General features: G+C 40.6%; 1 protein-coding gene across 5 annotated transcripts in view; it reads right to left on the reverse strand.

Moving 5' to 3' along the window:
* Positions 1-2,419: 2,419 nt before the first annotated feature.
* Positions 2,420-18,452, reverse strand: part of LOC145394091 (battenin-like) — a 33,450-nt gene continuing 17,417 nt past the window's right edge. For 2 of the 5 annotated variants that reach the window (XM_080268064.1, XM_080268069.1), the window contains 6 exons: positions 17,201-17,344; positions 15,845-15,998; positions 15,586-15,654; positions 7,013-7,162; positions 6,161-6,301; positions 2,420-4,005 (listed from right to left, as the gene is read on the reverse strand). In XM_080268064.1, coding sequence (XP_080124190.1) covers positions 3,871-4,005; positions 6,161-6,301; positions 7,013-7,162; positions 15,586-15,654; positions 15,845-15,998; positions 17,201-17,344 — 793 coding nt within the window. In that variant the 3' untranslated portion in view covers positions 2,420-3,870. The remainder of the gene's footprint in view (positions 4,006-6,160; positions 6,302-7,012; positions 7,163-15,585; positions 15,655-15,844; positions 15,999-17,200; positions 17,345-18,452) is intronic. The other 3 variants (XM_080268066.1, XM_080268065.1, XM_080268068.1) reach the window with 3 other exon arrangements.

An 18,452-nucleotide genomic window follows, 5' to 3' on the forward strand; every position in this document is an offset into this window, starting at 1 on the left:
GCTGAAACTGGCAAGCATGTGTAGAGTAAATAAAGTTAGAAGGTAATGGGTAGAAAATGTTACCAGTATTTGTCTGTATGCAGAGGAAGCAGTTGTGTTGGCAGAGAGTGAGAGAGAGCTGCAGAAAGTGGTGAGTAAGTCTGAAAAGATATGCACTGGCAGAAATTTGCTGGTAGAATACTAGTAAAGACAGGTATTAATACTGTACTATGTAATTGGAGTGTAATAAGGTTTGAAAGAAAAGAATATTATGCTGAGATTTTAGTATGCACTTCAGGATAGAGTTAAAGCAAAATTAATTACCGAGTACAAATAGGAAATGAGGTGCTTGAGGAACTTGAAAAGTTATGCTGTTTTAGAGATGTGTTTGTAAGCATGGCAAAGTGGAATGAGTGAAAGATTAGTTAAGGAGAAAGTGATATTTGGAGAAATTGGTTATTTGGAGATGAAGAGAATCCTTTGGAGAAGAGGAGGCTTTAGGAAGGGGAGAGGTTGTGTAGATCAGATATTCATTCGTAGATCTTTAGTGGAAAAGTTTCTAGAGAAGGGAAAGAAGTTGTATGCGGCTTTCATGGATTTGGAGAAAGCATATGACAGGGTGGATAGACAAGGATTGTGGAAAGTGTTAAGAATATATGGAGTAGATGGGAAGTTGTTGAATGCTGTGAAGAGTATGTACAATGATGCGAAGGCTGCAGTGGGTGTGGATGGTGAACTAAGTGAATTTTTCTCTTTGAAAGTTGGGTTGAAACAGGGATGTGTCATGTCTCCATGGTTGTTCAATCTGTACATGGATAGGGTAATAAAAGAGGTACAAGGTAGGGTAGTGGATGTTGGAATGGCCCTGGTGAGATAGTGTTTGGAAACTCCCTGTACTGTTGTTTGCAGATGATACTGTGTTGTTGAGTGAAGATGAAGGGGAGCTGCAATGCTTGGTGGATGAGTTTGGGAGAGTGTGTAAGAAACGGAATCTAAAGGTGAATGTAGGGAAGAGTAAAGTGATGGTCTTTGAGAGAGGTGAAGTCAGTGAATGTACAGCGAGGTTGGATGGTGAGGAATTGGAAAATGTGAGTACGTTTAAGTACTTGGGTAGTGTGATGAGTAAGGATGGAGGTTTGGAGGGTGAAGTGCTTGAAAGGGTACAGCAGGGAAGAAAGGTTGCTGGTTCTTTGAAAGCAGTGATAAGAAACAGGGAAGTGAGCATGGAAGTGAAAAAGTTACTACATGACAGTATTGTGATACCAATTCTAACGTATGGAAGTGAAGCTTGGACGTTGTTGGAAGGACACAAGTCAAAAGTGAGAGCAGTGGAAATGAGTTATTTAAGAGGAGCCTGTGGAGTCACATGGAGAGACAGGCTGACGAACGAGGATATAAAGGAGCGTTGTGGTGTGGATGTGGATGTGATAGGAAGCATTATGAGGAACACACTGAGGCGGTTTGGCCATGTGGAGAGGATGGAGGGTGAAAGACTGACGAAGAGAGTGTATGTGAGTGAGGTGGAGGGGGGGAAGAGGGAGGGTGAGGCCGAGGATGAGATGGAGGGATGGGGTGGAGAGATATATGAGAGAGGGGGGTGTGAGTTTGGAGCAGAGCAGTGAAATGGCGGGGGACAGGGTGACTTGGAGGTGATTTGTTTGTGGCCACCCCAAACGGGATTGAGGCGTCTGGCAATAGATAGATAGATAGATAGATGTTCTTCATCAATCTTATGTAATAGTTTACAGTCAGGTAATTTATCAGAATACTGAAGCCTTGATTCCAGTCTCATTGTGAACACATCTGGCGATAGGACTGGTACAAAGGAAAAAGTTGAAGAATGTTTCATAAGGAGTAGGAGAGGGCAGGCCTTGAATGTTAGGTTTAAAAGTGAACATGAGATTATGGGAAAACGTTGTACCTGTAGGTCAGAGACCATTAAACATTTAAACTGAGGGGAAGGGATGAAATATGTCAGGGGAAATAAAAATAGGATTTATTGTATTCTGAGTAGTAGCCTACATGAGCCAGAGGTCACAGCAACAGTATATGTGTCATAAAACATTTTTCACTAATATTTGCAGTGTGATTTACTGTATACTGTACCACTTATCTCACTCACACCTTCAGGAGATCTTATTCAGAGAAATTAAATCCTAGGAGCATGACAACCTGAAGTCCACATTAGCCCCTTTGCAATGATGACATACCCTGTGTGTCATTTCTAGGCAATATGAACATACAAAGATGTACCCAGGGCATCAGAACCCAATGCTTTACTATGGGAATAGCAGAGGGCTGTCTAAAGCTTCCTAGTTCCTCCTACCACTTGGATATGGTACTGGTGGGAAGATAAGATCATGGCAAAGTGGTTTAGAGGTTAAGCTCATGGCGAAGGTGTTAAGGTGTATTTACATAGGGTATGAAGAAACTGTAAGGAGCTTCTTTTATTATTATTTCATATACAGTAGTTCAGTACACTGTTTCTCTTAGCTGTTATATTTAATGCATTACAGCAATAGAAAAATACCTGTATGAATATATGCATCTTCCTAACAGTCACGATATGATCAAAAGAAATACTGATAGCCATATAAATTCTTGCTTCCTTCTTCCTCTGCTGTGCATTTGGACGTTCTCTGGTATGGAAAATGTAAATTGCTGCCTACTTTTGCGGTAGATGCTTTTGTACTTTTACTATTTTTTTTGACTGTTAGTACTGTAATCTGAGTGTCACTATGCTTGGAAATGATAAATACCAGTACAGATGTTTATTATGTAGAGGTGTTGAAAGGTCACATATGTTTGTTAGACTGGATGATTGATATACTTGAAAACTGATGAACATCATGATACATTTTTGATGAATATAAACCCTGGCAGTAAGTGATAAAAAATGACTGCTGTGGTACAGTTCAGCTAATGATGGCTGTTTGTGTATCATTATTAAATTTATTCTGTGATTGTGTTCATGTAGAAATCTTGTCAAAATGTTAACTTTCTATTATGCAATTTTGTGGTAGGTAGGGATGCTCAACACCCACCCACTCGATGTAGTGCTGCTTTGGGTGTCTGCCCTTTCCAGTCTTCCTTCCTTCTTCTTCTGTTTTTCTTTCCTTCATTCTTTCCATTTCCTTTTGCCACTAAGGGATGAGTGAGGCTGGTCACTCTCATGTTAAATGCCAGGACTAACTTGCCTAGGCCTGGGCTCCTATGCTTCTCATGGGGCAATGTAGGATTGGATGATGGATGGATGGATGGATGTCTCTCTCCCAACCCTTCCCTGCGAGGGCTTTTTTTCTCAGCTACACAAAATTGTCTCCTGGTGGTCGAAATTATTAAATCTACCTAAGGCACTAGAAGGTTTCGTGTATTAGGATTTCGCGTACTGGGGGGATGTACTGTATCTATCTATCTATCTATCTATCTATCTGCCTATCTATCTATCTATATTTATATATATATAATTTTTTTTTATCAGTTAAGGGGGAATTTACTTCCCCTACTGAGGTAATCATTTGCATATTATATATATTACTGTAATTAGTAGGTATCATTGTTTATTTATAGACTATAAAAGCAAAGACTGCCCATTTCTTGGGATGCATAGCACATATCCACAGCATCGCCCTTTTTTGCTTCATAAGCCTTACATTTCTTTGAATCATACTGTAATATGCCCACCATATGAAGTTTATATTTAACTTTCAGAACCAGTGTACTTTTTCCATAGCAAGTATGACAGCAGTCAGTAGTTAGTACAGCATTGTACTTATCTTGCATTTCTTCACAGTATGCACCACTTCAGTGAGCTTGGTGCAACAGACCACCACTGAAGCCCCTGAAGGTTAGTCTTGATTTGGTTGCTCAGAGTCACAGGCATTAGGGAGACTATTGACCTTGGTTATACAAGTGATGATGGCAGAGAAAGTCATGAACAGGGATGGATATGAAGCCAGCAAGCATGGCAGGCAGGAAGAGTGATGAGGGGAAGATGCCCAGGCAGAATTCTCGCTCTTCATTTGCCTGAATTAGAGAAGAGAATAAACTATGTTAGTTTTAGTACACTACATAACTTTCATTAATGTCATGTGTTGGTTTGTGTGTTTTAGTATATTAATCCTAGTAATACAATAATGTTTTCTATCGTATTTTTGCTTCTTCTGGATTATTTTATTCAGCTTTGGGGACACTTTGAACTGGATGAGTTAGATATTGCCTCCAGTTACCACTTAACTAAGAGACATCACTCCTGAGATTAACAAAATTGACTTTTAAAGGATATCCCCAGCCTGAGGGAGTTCAGTTTAAGTTGATTAATTCACAGTAATTTATGCTGACATTAAATAAATCAGCAAATGTGCTGCTTTTGGTTTTTGCTTATGAGCAGTTTAGCCCCTTCAGGCACAGAGCTCTCTCCTGAGCTAAATAAAATCCTATCACCTGACTTGATTAGAAAAAACATCATCATACTGAACAAGTCATTCTCATCTTTGCAGTCTGGGGGTCTCTTCAGAGTTGAATAAAATTGTCCATAACAAGGTAGGAGAGAATAACAGCATTTTTCTTTATGCCCTTGGGGTTGAAGCAGAGGAAAGTACAGGAAAATTTCAAGCACATGTCATGCTGACATGCCAGGATTACCTTCTTGCAAGATAATAATTACTCATATATCTTAGAAATCTTTCATGCAACCCACTGTGAGGCATCGTGCACACACGAGGTACATGCATACTTCTTCAGTAGCAATGTTTTAGATTTTTGTTGTTTTTTATTTGAATTTGACAGAATCTTGAGATGCAGTTACTACTTAAATTTACTGTAGACTTAGTAGCAAATATTTAAATTTTTTGGGGGAAAAAAAAAAAAAGGACTAATGTCTATCTATAGTATCTGTCTATTGCCTGACGCCTTAATCCCATAAGGGGTGGCCACAAACAAATCGCCTCCATTCCCTGTTCCCTGCCATTTCATTGTCCTGCTCCCAGCTTACTCCCCCCTCTCTCATACCTCTCCACTCCATCCCCCCATCTCATCCTCGGCCTCCCCCTCCCTCTCCTCCCCTCCACCTCACTCACATACACTCTCCTCGTCAGTCTCTCGCTCTCCATCCACTCCATATATCCAAACCACCTCATTGTGTTTCTCCTAACGCTTCCTGTCACATCCACATCCACACCGCAACGCTCATTCACTTCCTCATTTGTCAGTCTGTCTCTCCATGTGACTCCACATGCTCCTCTCAAATAACTTATTTCCACTGCTCTCACTCTTGACTTCTGTCCCTCCAACAAGGTCCAGGCTTCACTTCTATACGTTAGAGTTGGTATCGCAATACTGCCATGCAGTAGCTTTTTCACTTCCGTGCTCACTTCCCTGTTTCTTATCACTGCTTTCAAGGAACCAGTAACCTTTCTTCCCTGATGCACCCTTTCAAGCACTTCACCCTCCAAACTTCCATCCTTACGTATCACACTACCCAAGTACTTACATGCACTCACATTTTCCATTTCCTCCTCATCCAACCTCACTGTACATTCACTGACTTCACTTCTCTCAACGACCATATTTACTCTTCCCTACATTCACCTTTAGATTCTGTTTCTTACACACTCTCCCAAACTCATCCATCAAGCCTTGCAGCTCCCCTTCGTCTTCACTTAACAACACAGTATCATCTGCAAACAACAGTACAGGTAGTTTCCAAACATTGCCCTTTCTAACTAGGGCCACTCCAACGTCCACTGCCCAACCTTTTATCTCTTTTATAACCCCATCCATATACTGATTGAACAACCATGAAGACATGACACATCCTTGCCTCAATCCAACCTTCAAACAGAAAAATTCACTCAGTTCACTATCCACATGCACTGCAGCCTCAGCACCCTCATACATACTCTTCAAGGCCTTCAACAACTTGCTATCTAATCCATATATTTGTAATACTTTCCACAATCCTTGTCTATCCACCCTGTCATATGCTTTCTCCAAATCCATGAAGGCCATATACAACTTCTTTCCCATCTCAAGAAACTTCTCCACTAAAGATCTAAGAATGAATATTTGATCTACACAGCCTCTTCCCTTCCTAAAACCTCCCTGTTCTTCTCCAACTAATTCCTAATGTCCTTGACATTAATGTATATTATACATCACAGAAGAACTGTGTTAATCTGACCTTTTTGTGGATATTGAATACAGTAGCCCTGAAAGCAGCTCCCTCCAGCAGGCCCTGAAGGAGGAGGAGGGCAAGGATAATGTACTCTGAAGGCAGGTAGTGGTAGTGAGCCTCTGTCCCCACCACCACCAGGATCAAGATCTGAGGGAGGGAAAATTAGGACTGGAAGTAGGGAATTAGTGCTTCCAGGCACTTATAGCCCATTCTGACTGAATGAAGTTGTCTAGTTTCAGTTGGAATAGAATACTAGAAATATCCCAGTTGTGACAGGGTTAATAATACCATTAATAATACTGTAATGCCATTATGAGCCATTTTCAGCTGACGTAAATAATCTGGAACTGGCTAGAATACAGTAAGGGAATAATACCATTAATAATACCGTTATGCCTTATGAGTCATTTTCAGCTGAAGTAAATGATCTGGCATTGGCTAGAATATAGTAAGGGATATAACATGACCATTAGAGGGTTAGGATCATGACAACAGGAAATGGAAGAGTAATGGCACAGCTCGAAAGAAAGGTTGTTGACTTCCTTAATTTCTCTCCCTCCTGGATCTGCCACTGTAATGTATGGGTTTATATTTTCTTTCCCATGAGATGGTAAGGACAGTAATAGAAAGCTGCATGTCCATTGCTTTGCTCACTGATGCATCATATAAAAGAAATGGTCTATAGACAGTAAAACATACAAAGCTTTTCAGTTAATGTTTATTAGCTGAGAGAGGCATTGTATGTTTCTTTGTCCATAAATGATTGCACTTTGTTATAATGAAGCAGGGAGGAAAGTGATGGACATGAAAGTGCAAGAGTAAGTGAGACTTTGTCCCTAAATGCTCCTTGTAACTTACAAGAGGGATGTTGTAGAGCCATACAGAAGGCAGGAGGAAAAGTTTGTGCATGCTGCGTGAGATGAGGGTGCCCAAGCAGCGTACAGTATTGCTCCAGGAATATTGTTGTGCATGAGTCAACTGTGATGCAGGGAAATACACCAGTTCTAGCTGTGAGAGATAATTAAAGAAAAGAGTTTATGTTCTGCTAAAATATGGTATTAATAATAAAAGGATTTTACTTGAGATGTACAGTACTCCTATAATAACCATTAGGCAAAAGATGAACCCATTGAGCCCAGAGATTTTTTTTTTCTTTTTTTCTGTTCTTGCAACCATCAGACTAGCTCAGAAGAGATTTTTTGATCTGGAGGAGTTAGATCATAGCCTTAGTAATCCTTTCCAATGAAAGAAATTTTCAGAGCTGAATAAAATTATCTGACAGCAGCATGAATACTAAAAAAAAAAGGACATCATCTGGCTCCAGGGAGTTAGTGACCTGAAAATGGCAGTTGTTACAGCATTTAAGGAATATGGAAAGTTTGGAAATGAAATACTTTAAAGGACTGTGTTAATTGGGATATCAATTAGTGAAGGTGGGAGATAATGAATGTACAGGTATACCCTGCTTAACAAACAGTAAGGTTGTGATTTTGTTTGGTTGAACAGTTTTGACTGTTCGGTTTAGTGGCTACCTAACTTGCATCAGGCACTGACAGGGAGCCTACACTTGGTGGCCCTGTGTACCCTGGGTAGAGCAGCTGTGGTGTCCACCCAGTAACCGAACCTCCTCATATTTCCCTGCACCATATCATAGGGAAGAACCCTGATCTGACCCTGGTGAGGCACTGTCTACCACAAGGGGCCACCGAATCCTTGCATGATGTATGTAGTATCCCTTTAGTATAGCCTCACTCAAGCAATTGCCTACCTGTGGTCAAAAGGTCTGCTTGGCCAGGCAGACCAGAGTTAAGCAACAGTAACAGCAGTCTAACTTATCTCTCAATAATTAGATGTAGTTAGAGATCAGCAGACTAATTTCTGACTGTTTCCCTGTTGTTTGAGTGTGATTGGATTCTTTTTTTCATGTGAATCTTACTACTACTTATAATTTCCCATATTCTCAGCTACAAATGCACTTGCAGGTTAATAGTATGGAATTGCCATAGTGTTTTACTGGTATATGTACTTTGATTTTGATTGAAGTTAAGATTCATTGAGAAGGAGAATCACATTTACATAATGAATGTCATCATTATCATCATCCATATAACCATGTAACAGGGAAAGGACATTACACAGCTGCCTCCAATTTACTTTGTCCTCACATACCTGTCTCACTATCTCAAACAGTTGTCTTTCTCCCCCATCTCTCTCACATTTACAGTCATCAAAAACGTATATCCAGCGGACTCACTACATGTATTTATTTAACAGTTGGTCTCTTAACAGCTGTTGTATCCATTGATGCCAGCACAGTAGTTGTTAAGGGTAGGATACCTGTAGCAGGCTGTGTGAAAGGTGATGAGAAGATTGCAGGCAGTAACTAAAGTTCAGTACAATACAGTATTCAAGAAAGGCAAGCAAAAAAATAATTTATGGTAATTAATATTACAAAAAGAAAGACTACATTAGAGGGGCTGGATTTGTATCTAGAAAATATTCTAGAGGTTATAATACTCTAGCCACCATTTCCCTGGTTTAGGCTTTCCCTCACACACCCAGCTTCCTCACCTTCTCCCTCCGCTCCTTCCAAGCCCTGAGATTTCCCTTCAGGGTGCTTGCCCCTGGACCCCCCCCACACTGAGCAGAGTTGGGGGAAGGGAGGGGTCCAGTGTTGGCTGGGGTCACCTGCACACGCTCCCACCTCCCCTCTTCTATGGGAGGGTTTGGGGGCTAGCTGGCTGTCGTTCCATGCTCACCGCCCTCAGCTTACTGTAAGGGTTTCATTTTCACTCTCTACCCTCTTCCAAGCATTCCACAGCAGTCCATATTTCTATAGATCTTTGTTTTTATAAATGACACACTTCACTCTTTTAACTGTCTGAATTTTGCAGTGTTCCACATGTTATTATTTTTTATTTTTTTCAATATTCCACTCATTGAGTTAAACTATATTAGGTAATTATTGTTGCTATCATTAGTAATTATTGAGGGTTTAGTGTATGTGACAAGTGATAAGAAGGGTGAGTGGTGAACTGAATGAATGGAAGGCAATGACTGATTATTTGTGTGTGGACAAAAGGATGAGAAGGTGTGTAATGGGTGCAAGTGTATATAAAGGTTGGGGGAGTAGACTTTCTGACCACCACCAAGTGATGGTCAGAATCAAGGTCCAAAGGAAATGGAGAAACAGAAGAAGGGAAGGACAGGAGGAAGTAGTTCACGCAAGGAGAGTGGAAGGGTTGCAAGAGGATGGAAAAAAAGACTGAATATAAGAGGGAAGTGGAGGAGCTATTGGATAAATATGGATTGGAGCAGATGGGGGACGTGGAAGGAATGTGTAAGATATTCACAGAAGAAATCTGTGCAGCATGTGAGGTGGTGTGTGGGTTGAATAGAAAACGAAAGGGGATGCAGGGAAGAGCATGGTGGAATGAAGAGGTGAGAGAGGCTGTGGCACAAAAGAAGAAAGCATATAGTGAGTGGATGAGAAACAGGGGCGTGGAAGAAGTTAAGAGATGGAAGAGAGAGTTATATGTAGAGAGGAAGAGAGAGGTGAAAAAATTAATAAGAAAGAGTAAGAAGAGAGTGGATGAGGAATTTGGAAGGAATTTGAGTGTAAAGTGGAGGGAATGTAAGAAAATTTTCTTGAAAGAGGTAAAGAGAGTTAGACAGGGTGCCAAAGAAGTTAGTTGGGGAGTAAAAGATAAAAATGGTATATTACTAGTAGAGAAGGGAGAAGTGAGCAGATGGAGAGAACACTTTAAAGAATTGCTGAACATAGAGAGTGAAAGTAAAGCAAGTGTGGTAAGTGGCTGGGGAATGGCTGGGAGATGGAGAGATGTGAAAAGAGAGGAAGAAATCAGTAGGATGGAGGTTGTGGAAGCAATGAAGAAAGGTAAAATAGGGAAAGCCCCAGGAATTGATGAAGTGTGTGATGAAATGCTGAAGCATGGGGGAGAGGTAGTAGTAGAATGGATGTGGAAAATGTGCAGATTGGCCTGGGAGGAAGGTAGAGTCCCGGAGAATTGGAAGTCAGGTATAATTATTCCCCTGTACAAAGAAAAAGGGGAAAAAGAAGTATGTGGTAATCATAGGGGCATTTGTCTTCTTAGTGTACTAAGAAAAGTATACGGTAGGATAGTTAATGACAGAGTTAGGGAAATAAAAGAGGAATTATTTGGAGAAAAACAGGGAGGTTTTAGGAAGGGAAGACATTGTGTAGATCAGATATTCATTCTAAAATCTTTAGTGGAAAAGTTTCTAGAGAAGGAAAAGAAGTTATATGCGGCCTTCATGAATTTGGAGAAAGCATATGACAGGGTGGATAGACACGGATTGTGGAAAGTATGAAGAATATATGGAGTAGATGGGAAGTTGTTTAATGCCATGATTAGTATGTATGAGGGTGCTAAGGCTGCAGTGCATGTGGATGGTGAACTGAGTGAATTCTTCTGTTTGAAGGTTGGATTGAAACAGGGATGTGTCATGTCTCCATGGTTGTTCAATTTGTATATGAATGGGGTTACAAAAGAGATACAAGGTGGGGGAGTGGATGCTGGAGCTGCCCTATTGAAAGAGTGCAGTGTTTGGAAACTACCTGTACTGTTGTTTGCAGATGATACTGTGTTGTTAAGTGAAGACGAAGAGAGCTGCAAGGCTTGGTGGATGAGTTTGGGAGAGTGTGTAAGAAATGGAATCTAAAGGTGAATGCAGGAAGGAGTAAAGTTATGGTTTTCAAGAGAAGTGAAGTCAGTGAATGTACAGTGAGGTTGGATGAGGAGGAAATGGAAAATGTGAGTGCGTTTAAGTACAGTACTTGGGTAGTGTGATGAGTAAGGATGGAAGTTTAGAGGGTGAAGTGCTTGAAAGGGTACAACAACGAAGAAAAGTTGCTGGTTCCTTGAAAGCAGTGATAAGAAACAGGGAAGTGAGCATGGAAGTGAAAAAGTTACTACATGACAGTACTGTGATACCAACTCTAACGTATGGAAGTGAAGCTCGGACTTTATTGGAGGGACAGAAGTCAAGAGTGAAAACAGTGGAAATGAGTTATTTGAGAGGAGCATGTGGAATCACATGGAGAGACAGACTGACAAATGAGGAAGTGAAGGAGCATTGTGGTGTGGATGTGGATGTGATAGGAAGTGTTAGGAGAAACACACTGAGGTGGTTTGGCCATGTGGAGAGGATGGAGAGTGAGAGAGACTGACGAAGAGAGTGTATGTGAGTGAGGTGGAGGGGAGGAGAGGGAGGGGGAGGCCAAGGATGAGATGAAGGGGAGGAGTGGAGGTGTATATGAGAGAGGGGGATGTGAGCTGGGAGCAGGGCAGTGAAATGGTGTTGGATGGGGAGACATGGAGGCGATTTGTTTGTGGCCACCCCTTATGGGATTAAGGCATCTGGCAATAGATAGATAGATAGTTATTAAGCCAGTGTCCTCCATGCTAACAGTAAGTTAATATTATTACTGTACCATTACTGGTATTCATTCTTCAGGGACCCAGTCATTTCGGCATGGTTCCCACTCTTACATTTAAGCTGTGTCAACTATTATTATAGAAACTACCAGTATTCACTATCTGAGTCTTTACCCTACAGTGGTTTTATGATCTGTGCTCTGTTACTCATCTACTTTTACCAATTCGTACATTACTGCAGTGTTTCTCATCTCTGCATTTATGCTTTACATACCAGGACTGATATGCCATGCTGCCCTGGAGGTCATAGTACTGCAAAATACAGTATTATATTCATGGCTACTGAAACACATCCTGCCACTGGATTCTCACATGCTATGTTGTTCCACAAATTCCTTATTATACTTTATTCATCACTGTTGAACCCATGTTCTCTCCCTAAGAACCCATTATCATATAACTTTTCACATAGCACATAAGTTGTTCTTTGCCTGTGTCAACTTTTGTCTTAGTGCCAATTAGCAGCATTAGTAAGTGCTCATTATTCCAGTTCTCTCATGCTTCCCATTCTTCATCCACAGCACAGTGACATGCTGTTGTAGTGAACTATAGTGTGTTCTTATTGCGCAACCCACCATACACCATTGCAGAGAAGGGGTATGGGTGTCACATTCCATTTTATCCCATATCACTGTTGCCCCTGGAGCGATCAGGTCTTCATTATCAAGAATTTCTCTTATGGTACTTGTCACATGTTATAAGCTGACCAAGCTCTATTATGTGACATTAACTTCCTTTACATAATACCATGGTGTTTACTGTACCTTGTACGTTCATTTGTGAGGCTTTCTGTCTTCGCTTCTCTACCTGTGCTATTAGTGGCATTTAGGGTAAATGTCCTTCACATATATGTATCCTGTAGTTACGCACACAACCAGAAAGGTCATGAACAGCTAGGCACTCATTGTATTGCAACAGTGCTGTCTTTCCAACTCCTTTGGACCTCAGCATGCTGCCTCCCTACAATCCACCAAGTTTTCATCTTGGCATGGAGAGTACTACCATCATTGCTTATAGGACTTGCATAACCTGGTGGTAGGGCATAGGGTAGTCACATGATGACATATTCCTCTGTATCAAATTTCCTAGACGGCAGTTCTTATCATTGTGTGATCTTCGTCACCTGGGAAAACATCTATCTATCTATCTATATACCTAGGCTGCTTCCCCCAAGGAAAGGGAGGTAGCCGAGACAGGACGACTCACTCTCCATTTACTCATCCATTCAAACACATTCATTCGCATCTTAGCCCCAAAGGGGAGAACGGACAGATCCTCACTGCACCACACCGCACAAGGGTCAACTGCACAATGCAATCAGTGACATCCGCAGCAGGGCCCAACAGCAGAACTGGTTTACCCCTGCCACATCATAATAGACCCATCCCCTTACCCGCACCTGACCTGACTAGCTGATCAGACCAAATGCGGGAGAATATCCCCTCAGGGCTGCGTCATCACTTATTCATTCACAATTTCTCTCCATTTATTTGTCACGCACAGCCACTCTTCCTTGCTCAACAGACATCCCTCTCGCATCCAGCGCTCTCTTCACACTGTCCATCCATCCTATTCGTGGTCTTCCTCTCAGCCTTACACCTCTCACATCAGATCTAGTTATCTTTTTCACCAGTCGCTCATTATCCATTCTCTCCATATGCCCAAACCATTGCAACACCCTCTGCTCAACTCTACCAGCCATCTCCCGAACAACTCCAGTTCTCCTTCGCACTTCATCATTTCGCACTCGATCCATACGCGTCACTCCACACATACTCCTCAGACATCTCATCTCCATTACATTCAAACTTTTCCTCTCTGCTACACCCATATTCCATGTTTCAGCCCCATATAATGCAGTCGGTACCACAACACCCTCATACAGCCTTCTCTTTACATCCATTCTAAGCGAACGACATTTAAATACTTTTTTCATTCCTCCCAGCACCAGCAACATGAGAAAACAAACTGGGAATTTCCCTCTCTCTTTCTTTCCTCCTGCTTTATTGGCATTTGTGTCAGTACTGCACAACAAAGGAGAAAATATGCAAATTTTTAATCAGCCAGAGTCCCATATTCCCTCCTTCACAAGGTCATGAAGGCAGCTAAACTTCGTGGGCATTAGCATACTGTGTTAGATAATCAATATCGCACCAACACAGAGCAGAGGGTCATACCCAGCAAGTTTGGACTGAAAATGACCTTGTGTCCAATGTCTCATGCAGATACAGTACAACCAGTGCTAGAGTTTAGCAAACTTTGGAGACAGTTTATTTAAATGCACAGTAAAGTGGCAGCACGTCTTTCCCCGTGTTGCTCTTCTTTTGGTGCTGAAAACCTCCCAGCACAGAATTTTTTGCTTCTTCACAATAACTTGTGTTTATATTGCAGTACAGGCATTGATTTCTCCTTTCTATATTTAATTCTTTCTGTTCCTTGTGCCATGCAGTAGTTATAGTTTTCCAAATTCTCTAAGCTATAATTTTTTCATTGTTTTGCAGAAAAGTTGTGGGTGGTGACAACAACCATCCACTCACTTGATGTAGTGCTGCCTACTTCTTCCTTCACCTTTATCATTCTTATTCTTTGTCTGCCCTCCTCTCTTCCTACGTCTCCCATATTTCATGTCATCATTCATTCACCATTCATCGTCTAATCCTGTGTTACTCCATTAGGAGCGTAGGAGCCCAGGGCTAGGCAAGTTGGTCCTGAAATTTAAGATGAGTGACCAGTCTCATTCATTCCTGTGTGGCATTACATGAGCAATAAACCCCAACCACCTCTTGGATATAAACCTGCACAGGCTCAATCCGACTGGAATGCCTCAATTACCTACTAAACCAAAAGGCGCCATAATTTGGTTATATGGTTACCACCCAACATAGTAAATGGTTCCTGGTGTATTGGAAACCATTTGGCTTGTCACTTAGTATAGAGTTACCTGTAGACAGAAGGAAAAGAAAAAAATGAAGGAAAGAGAGACAGAAGAGGAAGGATGGAAAGAAGGAAGACAGGAAATGGCAGGCACCCGAGAGCAGCACTACATTGAGTGAGTGGATGGTGAGCACCTCCACTGACCACTATTTCTTGTCACTTTTTATTACTGTACTTTGCCTTCCTGTTCAGGTGGCTTTACATTAAATGACAAGCCTCATGGTTTCCTGTAGGCCAGGAAACCATTTACATCACTGAGTGGTAACCATATCACCAACTTATACGTGTTCCCTATTTGTCAACAAGTGATTGGGCGGAGGGTTGTTGCCCCTCCCCGTAAAAGAACCAACTCAGAGAGAAACGGCCACCCTTTATGGGATTATGGTGTCTGGCTATAAATAGATAGTTTGGCAGAAAGTTTAAGTAGTTCTTAAAATAATATACAGGTAGCCTTTAGATGTAATCACAGCTGATTGTGGAAATGGTGTACTGTACATCAGCTGTATGTCAGATATCTGAAAGTACTATAATAACTCTTAGTTTCATAAGAAACAGTAATTCCTCACTGACTAAAAACTACAGTACTGTACTGTGTTCAGTGAAAATTGCCTAAAGCATGGGTAATGTTCCATCAAGAAAGGTTATCATCACAGATAATAAAAAGTCATCTTCTAGGCTGCAGATGAGTGCCAGATTATAATTAATAGTGTAACTGGATGTATCTGTGCATATTAAAAAACCATTTTAAAGAAATGAGCAATATTTTACGATACTCTAAATTGTATCGTGAATTGTGTCAGCCTTGACCTATCATTGCACATCCTGACCACTTAATGTACAAAGGTGTGTTATGCGAAGAGTGCTCTGTGTTGAGTAACAGCTTTATAGTGAAAAATGTGTTACTGTAAGTGAAAATGCACTGAATGAAGAATTACTGTACTCATTAGTGCTGTGATAATTCTTACATGTATTGCGCTTTGTCACTGAAACTTTGTGAACAGCCTTTATGTAACTTACCAGACCCTGATTGGTAAAGTACATGACGAGGTAGAAGACTGCTAGAGGCAGTAAGTATGTCTGTGCTTTCTGAAAAATCACCCAAAATATTTTTGTTAGAAATGACAAGTAAATATATTTTGTCTAAATATAAGTCCATTATATTGTACATTTAGCTGAACTGTGGCAGCTTGTAGTCTTTACTGGAGGCTCATGGATCTGACTTAGAATATTTTTGAGGCATTTAGAGAAAAGAAATGATCCCCACAGAGTACTGTACCAGGAAGAGGAAGAACTTTTCCTTGATAACTGCCACCTTCTTTTGGTTTTTGCTTTCTAAGTCCTGGTCTGATGGAAATCTCACTACTTGCTGTCCCTCTATATCCTCAGAGCTGCTGCATGGTTTCATCTTGTGGCTCAGTATGCATGAGAAACTGTCAGAAGGGAGAAGGATATTGGTAACAATATGCTGGTAACAATATTTTAAAATAACAAAGCATATGCCAGTCCAGGACAGCAGCAATGAAAAGTAGAAAATCACCAACAAAACACATCTTTCTTGTTTGGTTCTGTGAATACTTCAAACCGGACATACCATATCTTCAAGATAAAACATGACTGGCAATATTCATTTTTCATTCATTGCCAGACGCCATATATCCCAAATGGGGTGGCCAAGGGCTTAGAGTTAATTGTTTTACAGGGAGGGGCACTAATCCTCCACCAACCCCACTTGACACGTAGGGATGCCAACAGCATCTGGTGTTCCCAGGCGGTCACCCATCTAAGTACTAACCAGATACAATAACAAAAAGAAGCAGAAAGCAAAGTTGTATACAGATAGTGACGATGTTCATACTGTTTGATTTAACTGCTGAATGGAGATAACAAAGAAAACTCCCCACACGGCAAATGAGAACACACTGGACTATTAATGGGGTATCCTGGAAACCAGTAAAAAGTTTCAGGATAACATTTTGCTGTGGTTTAATAGTCAAGGCTGGCTATCAGTGTAGCCCAGAATTTCCATCCACTGAAAGGGTGCCATTCCTGGCTTGATTGACTGGATACTGTATGCATGCCCAAGATTCAGAGCAGATACACTTACAAAATTAGAGATCTGATTGCTGTACACTGCCTGTATTGTTTGTTTTCTGTTTCACATTAAGGTCAGCTGGGAAGGATGGTTATAATTTCATTGTTTCTGAGATTAGCACATTGCTGCCATTAGTATAGATAATTCACTATCCTTTATTCATGCAAGTGTTTCAGTGGTTCATCAGTGCCATTAGGACATAAATTAGGAAGTCTTATTCAACTAAACTTTGTATTGGTGAGGATTCACTTTTCTTTATTAGTCAGGAATGTGTTCTAAAATATCAACCTTTTCCATACAGCTGGTGTTGTAAATTGTGGGAAACAGGCAAATCAGCTTGATAGCTTTCATTAAAAATTTTATTAGACAATTTTCTGTAATTTCCTTTGCACTTAAGAGTAAAAAACTATATCAGTGAAGATAACATACAACAGGGATTTACTGACAGAAAAACTGTGATATTTTAGAACACCCTCCTGACAAACAATGAGGACTGCATGTATAGCAGTGATGATTTAAAATAAGAAGCTATTGCCTCACCTAACAACAATGATGATAGGGATTGTAATGAAGATCAGGAGGGTGTGCTGAGGGTCGACGCCCCCTGTAGTTAAGAGAGAGTACAGCAGTGGCCCCATAAAGGTTGCCACACCAGTTCCACTAGACCACAATGACAGCACATGTCTGAAAAAGTGTCAGCTGCATTAAATCCTTAGTTTATCACTAACAGCTGTTTAATTATTAAGTTGCTGATGATTCAACAACCCACTCTTCACTTAAAGTTGTTTTTAAAGTTACTGATAACTGAACACCTAAAGTAGCCTTTTTTTCACTTGTTATTTCATTATTAAGTTGCTGATCAATTAACACCTATTTTTCAGTTTGAAGTTGCACGTGATTCATTATAACTTTGTCTTAAAGTCAGAATTGAGTTTGTGTGTGTGTGTGTGTGTGTGTGTGTGTGTGTGCATGTGTGCGTGCTTGCTTGCATGTGTGTGTGTGTGCCTTTAACCTCTAGTCATAAATCAGAAGCATTTCTCATCTACTGTTGTTTCACTTAAAGAAGCATTTTTGCCCCCACACATTGTGGACTGTATGTGAAAACTAACTCTACTGTTTTGCACAGATGTAAAGTGAACTCTAGCCCTTTAAATACAATTAGGACACTACATGAATATATTGTATTTTGTGTTCCACCCGATGATTTAATTTTCTTGAACAACTTGCCCCTAGAGGGTGTCCAACTTGTACACAAAAATTCATCATACAATGCTGAATGTTAAGGTAAAGTTGATGCTCATATCTCTGTGCAGGAAGAGCGTTGTAAAAGAACACTACAGTACATTATCATGTTGTAAACTCCATCAGTCTCATGACATAATGTTTACCAGGTAATTTTGATCAAGCTACCATCAAGTGATGTTATTCAAGTTAGGAAGGATGCCTAGTATGAGGAGGTTAATAATGGCTACATTAGTCCTCTCCAGTTTGAAACATCTCATTTGAAAAAATATTGCCTAAGGAAAACAAAACTAAAGTACAAATTCCCACTGTAGTAAGTTAAGTAAGGATCATTAAGCTGATGGTGTGCTGTTACATAAATGTTGAACTTCACTAGTAATTGCATCAAATATTTTTATGATCCATTTACTGAATCAGATTTCTGCATTCAGTCAAAGTTCATCCTTGTTATCAGAGAAAGATGCATATTATTTTTAGTTAATAGCTGAATGGTTTCTACTTATATGCTGTATACTTCATGTTTCCTACCATGAAGGATGGCCACAGCAAG

Source organism: Coenobita brevimanus, chromosome 26, assembly GCF_032717465.1.
Source record: "Coenobita brevimanus isolate Jiangsu-jjx chromosome 26, ASM3271746v2, whole genome shotgun sequence".
Classification (NCBI taxonomy): domain Eukaryota; kingdom Metazoa; phylum Arthropoda; class Malacostraca; order Decapoda; family Coenobitidae; genus Coenobita; species Coenobita brevimanus.